This window comes from Salvelinus alpinus, chromosome 18 (genome assembly GCF_045679555.1).
Source record: "Salvelinus alpinus chromosome 18, SLU_Salpinus.1, whole genome shotgun sequence".
Taxonomy (NCBI): domain Eukaryota; kingdom Metazoa; phylum Chordata; class Actinopteri; order Salmoniformes; family Salmonidae; genus Salvelinus; species Salvelinus alpinus.
In genome coordinates this window covers 36,533,261-36,545,709 of record NC_092103.1, presented here as the reverse complement: position 1 = coordinate 36,545,709, position 12,449 = coordinate 36,533,261, and the positions used below count along the sequence as shown (strand labels likewise).

At 48.1% G+C, this 12,449-nt stretch overlaps 1 protein-coding gene across 1 annotated transcript; it reads left to right on the top strand.

Annotated features, from left to right (window-relative positions):
- Positions 1–2,641: 2,641 nt before the first annotated feature.
- Positions 2,642–10,086, top strand: LOC139543450 (serine-rich adhesin for platelets-like). The gene is made up of 5 exons (XM_071349550.1): positions 2,642–2,981; positions 7,889–8,105; positions 8,300–8,750; positions 8,857–9,918; positions 10,000–10,086. Exons 1-5 carry the CDS (start codon positions 2,642–2,644, stop codon positions 10,084–10,086), a joined length of 2,157 nt encoding a protein of 718 aa, XP_071205651.1.
- The last annotated feature ends 2,363 nt before the right edge of the window (positions 10,087–12,449 follow it).

The window sequence follows — 12,449 nt, the reverse complement described above, 5'->3', positions numbered from 1 at the left end:
TGCATAACTGCTGTGGACAGCTCGCGCAGAGTAATGTCAGAGTCTTGTCCTGTAAGTTCATGACTAGTCCGGGGTCATTCTGAGTGAGCAACTTCAATTCAATAGATTTGATGTCCTGTTCAAGGTCCCCTAATAGTCTCTTTAATTTCATTTCGAGACAGAGCAGTATACTGTTGACAAAACAATCGTATTTGAGCCTTCCCAACCTTCCCAACCTTTAAATGTATTTATTTATTTTTTACCTTTATTTAACTAGGCTACTAGTTAGAACTACTACTGCCTTGTTCAGGGGCAGAACGACAGATTTGTACCTTGTCAGCTTGGGGATTCCCACCATTGTCTCAAGGACTCAAAATTCCCTTTGATAACCCTCCATTTTTCCCAAAACAACAAAAACCTTTCACAAAACATGACATCATGTAACAATTTAACATTAAAATACCAGTAAGGTGATGACCTTTGTGGACAGGACAAGTGATATCAACAGTAACAATATGGTGATCAGAGAAACCCACAGGAGTAATATCACACCTTCCAACCCTACTAGAGTAGTGATCAGATACAGACAACCTGTCTAACCTTCCAACCCTACTAGAGTAGTGATCAGATACAGACAACCTGTCTAACCTTCCAACCCTACTACAGTAGTGCTCAGATACAGACAACCTGTCTAACCTTCCAACCCTACTACAGTAGTGATCAGATACATACAACCTGTCTAACCTTCCAACCCTACTAGAGTAGTGATCAGATACATACAACCTGTCTAACCTTCCAACCCTACTAGAGTAGTGATCAGATACAGACAACCTGTCTAACCTTCCAACCCTACTAGAGTAGTGATCAGATACAGACAACCTGTCTAACCTTCCAACCCTACTAGAGTAGTGCTCAGATACAGACAACCTGTCTAACCTTCCAACCCTACTACAGTAGTGATCAGATACATACAACCTGTCTAACCTTCCAACACTACTAGAGTAGTGATCAGATACAGACAACCTGTCTAACCTTCCAACCCTACTAGAGTAGTGATCAGATACATACAACCTGTCTAACCTTCCAACCCTACTAGAGTAGTGATCAGATACAGACAACCTGTCTAACCTTCCAACCCTACTAGAGTAGTGATCAGATACATACAACCTGTCTAACCTTCCAACCCTACTAGAGTAGTGATCAGATACAGACAACCTGTCTAACCTTGCTGCACTGACACGACCTGCATTAACTTTTAGCCATGTTTACTGCCTAACTTTTGCATTCCTTACTCTCCACACATCAGAAAGCTCAAACTCAGGTAATAGACCAGACAGACAAGTAGCTGACCGCAGGTGAGGTTCTTCAGCAGTGTGATCCACTGTACAGTTCCAGTCCCCCACTAAAACCATACACCCCTCTTGGTCACACTGTCTTAAGGTTTCCTTCATTTTATCAAATACAGCAATACACTCTGTTCCCTCATTAGGAGCATAAACACTTAGTACCATGAAATTAGTACCATGACTGAGTATATGCTGCCCCTCCCACCACATACCCCAGTCAACCTCATTTTCCTCATCACTATGTGTCTCCTGTAGGAAAACTACATTAAGCCTTTTCTGTTTTATTACTTCTAACACCCAAGCCCTCTTATTCCTGTCCCTTCCCCCATTAATATTGAGAGAACCTCCCCTTAGTACCTCCATATAGAAAAGAGAAAGGAGAAGCAGAAGACACCACAGAGAAACCAGACAAGGAGAAAAAAAACACCCTATGAGGCATGATCATCGTCATTGTTTTATTTTTCTCTTAACCTGACCATGTTTCCCACTACCTTTTGCTGCTGTGACAGCAGTAGCAAATTTCAAGTGAAAATGCTTCTTCTCACTCAGCTGGTCTAACCCCACTGTCTTCTGTAACATCACAGCTGACCTCACAAACTTATCAACATAAGTTTGCCAATTTCACAGATTTCCCAAAAGTCTGATCCAGGAACCCATTTACCTCCTCTGTAAATTGAGTCTTCATCAGCTTCTATCATATCAGGAGAGATATCCATATCCTTCTCCTGATCCTCCTCAGCTGAGGCCACAGACCACTGACTCCCCTCTACCACATCCCTCTCAACACTCCCCACTTGCACCCCATCACTCGTACCAGGCATCTCCTCCACTACCTGCACCCCCTCCCCTACTTCATTACTCATAGTGGGCATCTCCTCCACTACCTGGGAGACTAGCTCCACCTGAACCCCCTCCCCTACTCCATTACTCATAGTGGGCATCTCCTCCACTACCTGGGAGACTAGCCCCACCTGAACCCCCTCCCCTACTCCATTACTCATAGTGGGTATCTCCTCCACTACCTGGGAGACTAGCCCCACCTGAACCCCCTCCCCTACTCCATTACTCATAGTGGGCATCTCCTCCACTACCTGGGAGACTAGCCCCACCTGAACCCCCTCCCCTACTCCATTACTCATAGTGGGCATCTCCTCCACTACCTGGGGGATTAGCTCCACCTGAACCCCCTCCTGTACTCCATTACTCATAGTGGGTATCTCCTCCACTACCTGGGAGATTAGCTCCACATGAACCCCCTCCTGTACTCCATTACTCATAGTGGGCATCTCCTCCACTACCTGGGAGATTAGCTCCACATGAACCCCCTCCTGTACCACAGTACTCGTACTGGGCAACTCCTCACCAGTCTGAGGAACTGGCTCTTCAGATCCATCCTTACCTTCTGCAACAATATTTTTCTGCTGCATAACATTTCCCTCTGGTACAAGTTGCAACTCCGTGCCCTCAACACGGACAACTTGTTCCTCAGCAACAGGTGCTTTTGGCTGCTCAACCACTGTCGGCCCACCTCTCCCTACATCAGTGGGCCCAGGCATTACGAGGACCACCTGCGCCCCTCCCTCTACCTTCTCCCTTTTCGGGCAAGCATGTCGCTTATGGCCAACATCCCCACACTCAAAACACCGTTGACTACCCGTACTAGCATAAGCCATATACAGTCTGTTGTCATACTTGACTTTAAACGATAACTCCAAAGTCTGTTCCGGTGAGTCCAAAAACATAAACACCTGTCGCCGAAACGACATAACCTGTTTCAACGCCGGGTGTTTGCAACCCAACGGGACAACCTTAATTGAAATTGCAAACTTCCCAAACCGTAATAGCTCGCGCTCCAATAGCTCATTGGGAATAAATGGCAGTACATTTGTAATCGTTACCCTTTTTGACGGAGAAAAAAGCGGTGTAACTTGAATAAACATTCCTTTAAGAAGTACGCCATGCTCAACCATACAATCAACAAGACACTCTTCTTTAAGAAAAACCACCGCCAATTTATTCATCCGTGATGCATAAGCAACATTCTCATATCCTACCTTCTCTCCTACGGCGACCAGAAACTCCTCCACAGTGACAGTAGCTTCAGTAACACACCTAAAGCCGTGTCGAAGTGACAGGGACGGCATCCCCATGTGGGTCGGCATCCCCGCCAAAGCCAGGGTAATTTCGACACGGAAAACAATATACTTAATTCTACCACAACAACTAAATAACAATTATGATAACCTTAATCATGCAGAGGGAAAAAAAATACCACCAAGAAAAGGAAACGTGGAATAAAAACTAGGATATCTAACTCTACACAACACTCGCACTCACTCATACAATTCCCAGCATGCACCAAACACTCCCAGCATACAGAGAGAGAGAGAGAGAGAGAGCAGAGACAGTAAACAGAGAGAGAGAGCGAGAGAGCAGAAACAGTAGAGAGAGAGAGAGCAGAGACAGTAAAGAGAGAGCAGAGACAGTAGAGAGATAGCAGCAACAGTGGAGAGAGAGAGAAAGAGAGTTGAGAGAGAGAGAGAGCAGAGACAGTAAAGAGAGAGAGAGAGCGAGAGAGCAGAAACAGTAGAGAGAGAGAGAGCAGAGACAGTAAAGAGAGAGCAGAGACAGTAGAGAGAGAGAGAGAGCAGAAACAGTAGAGAGATAGCAGCAACAGTGGAGAGAGAGAGAAAGAGAGTTGAGTGAGAGAGAGAGCAGAGACAGTAGAGAGAGAGTGAAGAGACAATAAAGATAGAGAGCAGAGACAGTAGAGAGAGAGAGAGAGCAGAGACAGTAGAGAGAGAGAGCAGAGACAGTAGAGGGAGAGAGAGAGCATAGACAGTAGAGAGAAAGAGAGAGAGAGAGTAGAGAGAGAGCAGAGAGAGTAGAGAAAGAGAGTGCAGAGACAGTAGAGAGAGAGTGCAGAGACAGTAGAGAGAAAGAGAGAGAGAGAGAGAGTAGAGAGAGAGTAGAGAGAGAGCAGAGACAGTAGAGAAAGAGAGTGCAGAGACAGTAGAGAGAGAGAGAGCAGAGACAGTAGAGAGAGAGAGAACAGAGACAGTAGAGAGAGTAGAGAGAGAGCAGAGACAGTAGAGAGAGAGAGAGAGTGCAGAGACAGTAGAGAGAGAGAGAGCAGAGACAGTAGAGAGAGAGAGAGTGCAGAGACAGTAGAGAGAGAGTGCAGAGACAGTAGAGAGAGAGCGAGAGTGCAGACAGTAGAGAGAGAGTGCAGAGACAGTAGAGAGAGAGAGTGCAGAGACAGTAGAGAGAGAGAGAGAGCAAAGACAGTAGAGAGAGAGAGATAGAGAGCAGAGACAGTAGAGAGAGAGAGCAGAGACAATAAAGAGAGAGAGAAGTCAAATGTCTACTGTTTGCTGATGATCTGGTGCTTCTGTCACCAACCAAGGAGGGCCTACAGCAGCACCTAGATCTTCTGCACAGATTCTGTCAGACCTGGGCCCTGACAGTAAATCTCAGTAAGACCAAAATAATGGTGTTCCAAAAAAGGTCCAGTCGCTAGGACCACAAATTCCATCTAGACACCGTTGCCCTAGAGCACACAAAAAACTATACATACCTCGGCCTAAACATCAGCACCACAGGTAGCTTCCACAGAGCTGTGAACGATCTGAGAGACAAGGCAAGAAGGGCATTCTATGCCATCAAAAGGAACATAAATTTCAACATACCAATTAGGATCTGGCTAAAAATACTTGAATCAGTCATAGAGCCCATTGCCCTTTATGGTTGTGAGGTCTGGGGTCCGCTCACCAACCAAGATTTCACAAAATGGGACAAACACCAAATTGAGACTCTGCATGCAGAATTCTGCAAAAATATCCTCCGTGTACAACGTAGAACACCAAATAATGCATGCAGAGCAGAATTAGGCCGATACCCACTAATTATCAAAATCCAGAAAAGAGCCGTTAAATTCTACAACCACCTAAAAGGAAGCGATTCCCAAACCTTCCATAACAAAGCCATCACCTACAGAGAGATGAACCTGGAGAAGAGTCCCCTAAGCAAGCTGGTCCTAGGGCTCTGTTCACAAACACAAACACACCCCACAGAGCCCCAGGACAACAGCACAATTAGACCCAACCAAATCATGAGAAAACAAAAAGATAATTACTTGACACATTGGAAAGAATTAACAAAAAAACAGAGCAAACTAGAATGCTATTTGGCCCTAAACAGAGAGCATACAGTGGCAGAATACCTAACCACTGTGACTGACCCAAACTTAAGGAAAGCTTTGACTATGTACAGACTCAGTGAGCATAGCCTTGCTATTGAGAAAGGCCGCCGTAGGCAGACATGGCTCTCAAGAGAAGACAGGCTATGTGCTCACTGCCCACAAAATGAGGTGGAAACTGAGCTGCACTTCCTAACCTCCTGCCCAATGTATGACCATATTAGAGAGACATATTTCCCTCAGATTACACAGATCCACAAAGAATTCGAAAACAAATCCAATTTTGATAAACTCCCATATCTACTGGGTGAAATTCCACAGTGTGCCATCACAGCAGCAAGATGTGTGACCTGTTGCCACAAGAAAAGGGCAACCAGTGAAGAACAAACACCATTGTAAATACAACCCATATTTATGTTTATTTATTTTAACTTGTGTGCTTTAACCATTTGTACATTGTTACAACACTGCATATATATAATATGACATTTGTAATGTCTTTATTGTTTTGAAACTTCTGTATGTGTAATGTTTACTGTTCATTTTTATTGTTTATTTGACTTTTGTATATTATCTACCTCACTTGCTTTGGCAATGTTAACACATGTTTCCCATGCCAATAAAGCCCCTTGAATTGAATTGAATTGAATTGAGTGCAGAGACAGAGACGTGATCAAACGAATATACAGTACAGCACTGTGTGTGTGTGTGTGTGTGTGTGTGTGTGTGTGTGTGTGTGTGTGTGTGTGTGTGTGTGTGTGTGTGTGTGTGTGTGTGTGTGTGTGTGTGTGTGTGTGTGTGTGTGTGTGTGTGTGTTCGTTCAATAAAAAAGTGAGCACTTTTCTTTTACTGAGAAAGTTGGTATGGGGGACTGAAGGAGGGGGGATGAATAATTCGTACCTTACCCAGCTACCTCCTGTGTAAGGCTGAGGAAGATGGAGTTGAGGAACCATGATCATGAGAACAATGCCGGGGCTTATGATGAAGAGGAGACTGAACATGAAGTAACCATGGTGGTTAACAATGATGGAAAGGATGTTGACAACGTTGATGATGTTGATGATGATGATGATGTCCCTAATGACCTTGTCTTGCATATTCTCTATATTTCAGTAGAAAAATGTCAAGAAACAACTAAGATTCCAAATGCCAATTAAGGATCTTCCTTCAGATATCTGGTCATGGAGATGTCAAAGAGATGAAAATATCTTCTGTTGGACAGACATCAAAATGCAACGGGAATATGTGGGTTATGATGGGGATCCAATTAGGCAGAATTAGTGTGGATATCAAGGACAGAGAAAATAAAGGTGTTGCTGCTCTCTCTCTCCCTCGGCCATCTGTTGCTGAGAGTTATTCACAGAGCCAAATGGTACAACGTGTCTCATTCATCTAACTCGTTGTTCTATCTACAATTACTGTTAAAACAAGCCTTTGGTTATTTTAAATCAGCATTTAAGGCATTTCAAGGAAAATGCGAATAAATCTGAACTTTTCTGATAAGAAACGCTTGTTTTCTGTTGCACAAAGTTTTGAAATGTTTTGCTACGGTGTGCCCTAATGTACAGTATGAAACCCAGGCCTATATCATTTTAATGTTTCTATTTTTTATTTAACTAGATAAAGGCTATACGTACCTGTAAAAGACAACAAACACAACACACAATGAGGACAGAGGATGGAGGAGGAGAGGAGGAGAAAGAAACAGAAAGAAATGATAGAGGAAGTAAGGGAGAGAGAGAGGAGGAGAGGAGGAGAAAGAAACAGAAAGAAATGATAGAGGAAGGAAGGGAGAGAGAGAGGAGGAGAGGAGGAGAAAGAAACAGAAAGAAATGATAGAGGAAGTAAGGGAGAGAGAGAGGAGGAGAGGAGGAGAAAGAAACAGAAAGAAATGATAGAGGAAGGAAGGGAGAGAGAGAGGAGGAGAGGAGGAGAAAGAAACAGAAAGAAATGATAGAGGAAGTAAGGGAGAGAGAGAGGAGGAGAGGAGGAGAAAGAAACAGAAAGAAATGATAGAGGAAGGAAGGGAGAGAGAGAGGAGGAGAGGAGGAGAAAGAAACAGAAAGAAATGATAGAGGAAGGAAGGGAGAGAGAGAGGAGGAGAGGAGGAGAAAGAAACAGAAAGAAATGATAGAGGAAGTAAGGAGAGAGGTTACATCACTAGTGTAATATGACCTCTCTAATAGCCGAGACCTCTCTAATGGTCGTGACCTCTCTAATAGCCGAGACCTCTCTAATAGCCGAGACCTCTCTAATGGACGAGACCTCTCTAATAGCCGTGACCTCTCTAATGGCCGTGACCTCTCTAATAGCCGAGACCTCTCTAATGGCGTGAACTCTCTAATGGCCGTGACCTCTCTAATAGCTGAGACCTCTCTAATGGCCGAGACCTCTCTAATGGCCGAGACCTCTCTAATAGCCGTGACCTCTCTAATGGCCGTGACCTCTCTAATGGCCGAGACCTCTCTAATGGCCGAGACCTCTCTAATGGACGAGACCTCTCTAATAGCCGAGACCTCTCTAATAGCCGAGACCTCTCTAATGGCCGTGACCTCTCTAATAGCCGAGACCTCTCTAATGGCGTGAACTCTCTAATGGCCGTGACCTCTCTAATGGCGTGACCTCTCTAATGGCCGTGACCTCTCTAATAGCCGAGACCTCTCTAATGGCCGAGACCTCTCTAATGGACGTGACCTCTCTAATAGCGAGACCTCTCTAATAGCCGAGACCTCTCTAATGGACGTGACCTCTCTAATGGACGTGACCTCTCTAATAGCGAGACCTCTCTAATAGCCGTGACCTCTCTAATGGCCGTGACCTCTCTAATGGCCGTGACCTCTCTAATGGCCGTGACCTCTCTAATGGCCGTGACCTCTCTAATGGCCGTGACCTCTCTAATAGCCGTGACCTCTCTAATGGCCGTGCCCTCTCTAATAGCCGAGACCTCTCTAATAGCCGAGACCTCTCTAATAGCCGAGACCTCTCTAATAGCCGAGACCTCTCTAATGGCCGTGACCTCTCTAATAGCCGTGACCTCTCTAATGGCCGTGCCCTCTCTAATAGCCGAGACCTCTCTAATAGCTGAGACCTCTCTAATGCCCGTGACTTCTCTAATAGCCGTGACCTCTCTAATGGCCGTGACCTCTCTAATGGCCGAGACCTCTCTAATGGCCGTGCCCTCTCTAATGGACGAGACCTCTCTAATGGCCGAGACCTCTCTAATGACCGTGACCTCTCTAATGGCCGTGACCTCTCTAATGGCCGTGACCTCTCTAATAGCCGAGACCTCTCTAATGGCCGTGACCTCTCTAATAGCCGTGACCTCTCTAATAGCGAGACCTCTCTAATAGCCGAGACCTCTCTAAAGGCCGAGACCTCTCTAATGGCCGAGACCTCTCTAATGGCCGAGACCTCTCTAATAGCCGTGACCTCTCTAATGGCCGTGACCTCTCTAATGGCCGAGACCTCTCTAATAGCCGTGACCTCTCTAATGGCCGTGACCTCTCTAATGGCGGTGACCTCTCTAATGGACGTGACCTCTCTAATAGCGAGACCACTCTAATAGCCGAGACCTCTCTAATGGCCGTGACCTCTCTAATGGCCGTTACCTCTCTAATGGTCGTGACCTCTCTAATGGCCGTGACCTCTCTAATGGCCGTGACCTCTCTAATAGCCGTGCCCTCTCTAATGGCCGTGCCCTCTCTAATAGCCGAGACCTCTCTAATAGCCGAGACCTCTCTAATGGCCGTGACCTCTCTAATGGCCGTGACCTCTCTAATGGCCGAGACCTCTCTAATGGCCGAGACCTCTCTAATGGCCGTGCCCTCTCTAATGGACGAGACCTCTCTAATGGCCGTGATCTCTCTTATGGACGAGACCTCTCTAATGGACGAGACCTCTCTAATGGACGAGATCTCTCTAATGGACGAGACCTCTCTAATGGCCGAGACCTCTCTAATGGACGAGACCTCTCTAATGGCCGTGATCTCTCTAATGGACGAGACCTCTCTAATGGCCGTGATCTCTCTTATGGACGAGACCTCTCTAATGGACGAGACCTCTCTAATGGACGAGACCTCTCTAATGGACGAGATCTCTCTAATGGCCGATACCTCTCTAATGGCCGAGACCTCTCTAATGGACGAGACCTCTCTAATGGCCGAGACCTCTCTAATGGACGAGACCTCTCTAATAGCCGAGACCTCTCTAATAGCCGAGACCTCTCTAATGGACAAGACCTCTCTAATGGACGAGACCTCTCTAATAGCCGAGACCTCTCTAATAGCCAAGACCTCTCTAATGGACGAGACCTCTCTAATGGCAGTGACCTCTCCAATGGCCGTGACCTCTCTAATGGTCGTGACCTCTCTAATGGCCGTGACCTCTCTAATGGCCGTGGGGTCATTCTGGTCATGGTGGCACATTCCAATTCGGCTCTCAACTCTTCTTGGAAGTAATTTTTCTTCTTGCCTTTAGGAGTGCGCTTTCTGGAGTGTGACAGATTTTGCCAGCAGGCCTGGAGACCACAGCTCAGTGAGCAGTCCAATGTCACGTTGCCAGTAGGCCTGGAGACCACAGCTCAGTGAGCAGTCCAATGTCACGTTGCCAGTAGGCCTGGAGACCACAGCTCAGTGAGCAGTCCAATGTCACGTTGCCAGTAGGCCTGGAGACCACAGCTCAGTGAGCAGTCCAATGTCACGTTGCCAGTAGGCCTGGAGACCACAGCTCAGTGAGCAGTCCAATGTCACGTTGCCAGTAGGCCTGGAGACCACAGCTCAGTGAGCAGTCCAATGTCACGTTGCCAGTAGGCCTGGAGACCACAGCTCAGTGAGCAGTCCAATGTCACGTTGCCAGTAGGCCTGGAGACCACAGCTCAGTGAGCAGTCCAATGTCACGTTGCCAGTAGGCCTGGAGACCACAGCTCAGTGAGCAGTCCAATGTCATGTTGCCAGTAGGCGTGGAGACCACAGCTCAGGGTGCAGTCCAATGTCACGTTGCCAGTAGGCGTGGAGACCACAGCTCAGGGTGCAGTCCAATGTCACGTTGCCAGTAGGCCTGGAGACCACAGCTCAGTGAGCAGTCCAATGTCATGTTGCCAGTAGGCCTGGAGACCACAGCTCAGGGTGCAGTCCAATGTCACGTTGCCAGTAGGCCTGGAGACCACAGCTCAGTGAGCAGTCCAATGTCATGTTGCCAGTAGGCCTGGAGACCACAGCTCAGGGTGCAGTCCAATGTCATGTTGCCAGTAGGCCTGGAGACCACAGCTCAGTGAGCAGTACAATGTCACGTTGCCAGTAGGCCTGGAGACCACAGCTCAGTGAGCAGTCCAATGTCACGTTGCCAGTAGGCCTGGAGACCACAGCTCAGTGAGCAGTCCAATGTCATGTTGCCAGTAGGCCTGGAGACCACAGCTCAGGGTGCAGTCCAATGTCATGTTGCCAGTAGGCCTGGAGACCACAGCTCAGGGTGCAGTCCAATGTCATGTTGCCAGTAGGCGTGGAGACCACAGCTCAGGGTGCAGTCCAATGTCACGTTGCCAGTAGGCCTGGAGACCACAGCTCAGGGTGCAGTCCAATGTCACGTTGCCAGTAGGCCTGGAGACCACAGCTCAGGGTGCAGTCCAATGTCACGTTGCCAGTAGGCCTGGAGACCACAGCTCAGGGTGCAGTCCAATGTCACGTTGCCAGTAGGCCTGGAGACCACAGCTCAGGGTGCAGTCCAATGTCACGTTGCCAGTAGGCCTGGAGACCACAGCTCAGGGTGCAGTCCAATGTCATGTTGCCAGTAGGCCTGGAGACCACAGCTCAGGGTGCAGTCCAATGTCATGTTGCCAGTAGGCCTGGAGACCACAGCTCAGGGTGCAGTCCAATGTCATGTTGCCAGTAGGCCTGGAGACCACAGCTCAGGGTGCAGTCCAATGTCACGTTGCCAGTAGGCCTGGAGACCACAGCTCAGGGTGCAGTCCAATGTCATGTTGCCAGTAGGCCTGGAGACCACAGCTCAGGGTGCAGTCCAATGTCACGTTGCCAGTAGGCCTGGAGACCACAGCTCAGGGTGCAGTCCAATGTCACGTTGCCAGTAGGCCTGGAGACCACAGCTCAGGGTGCAGTCCAATGTCACGTTGCCAGTAGGCCTGGAGACCACAGCTCAGGGTGCAGTCCAATGTCATGTTGCCAGTAGGCCTGGAGACCACAGCTCAGGGTGCAGTCCAATGTCATGTTGCCAGTAGGCCTGGAGACCACAGCTCAGGGTGCAGTCCAATGTCATGTTGCCAGTAGGCCTGGAGACCACAGCTCAGGGTGCAGTCCAATGTCATGTTGCCAGTAGGCCTGGAGACCACAGCTCAGTGAGCAGTCCAATGTCATGTTGCCAGTAGGCCTGGAGACCACAGCTCAGTGAGCAGTCCAATGTCACGTTGCCAGTAGGCCTGGAGACCACAGCTCAGTGAGCAGTCCAATGTCACGTTGCCAGTAGGCCTGGAGACCACAGCTCAGTGAGCAGTCCAATGTCATGTTGCCAGTAGGCCTGGAGACCACAGCTCAGGGTGCAGTCCAATGTCATGTTGCCAGTAGGCCTGGAGACCACAGCTCAGTGAGCAGTCCAATGTCATGTTGCCAGTAGGCCTGGAGACCACAGCTCAGGGTGCAGTCCAATGTCATGTTGCCAGTAGGCCTGGAGACCACAGCTCAGTGAGCAGTCCAATGTCACGTTGCCAGTAGGCCTGGAGACCACAGCTCAGTGAGCAGTCCAATGTCACGTTGCCAGTAGGCCTGGAGACCACAGCTCAGTGAGCAGTCCAATGTCATGTTGCCAGTAGGCCTGGAGACCACAGCTCAGGGTGCAGTCCAATGTCATGTTGCCAGTAGGCCTGGAGACCACAGCTCAGGGTGCAGTCCAATGTCATGTTGCCAGTAGGCCTGGAGACC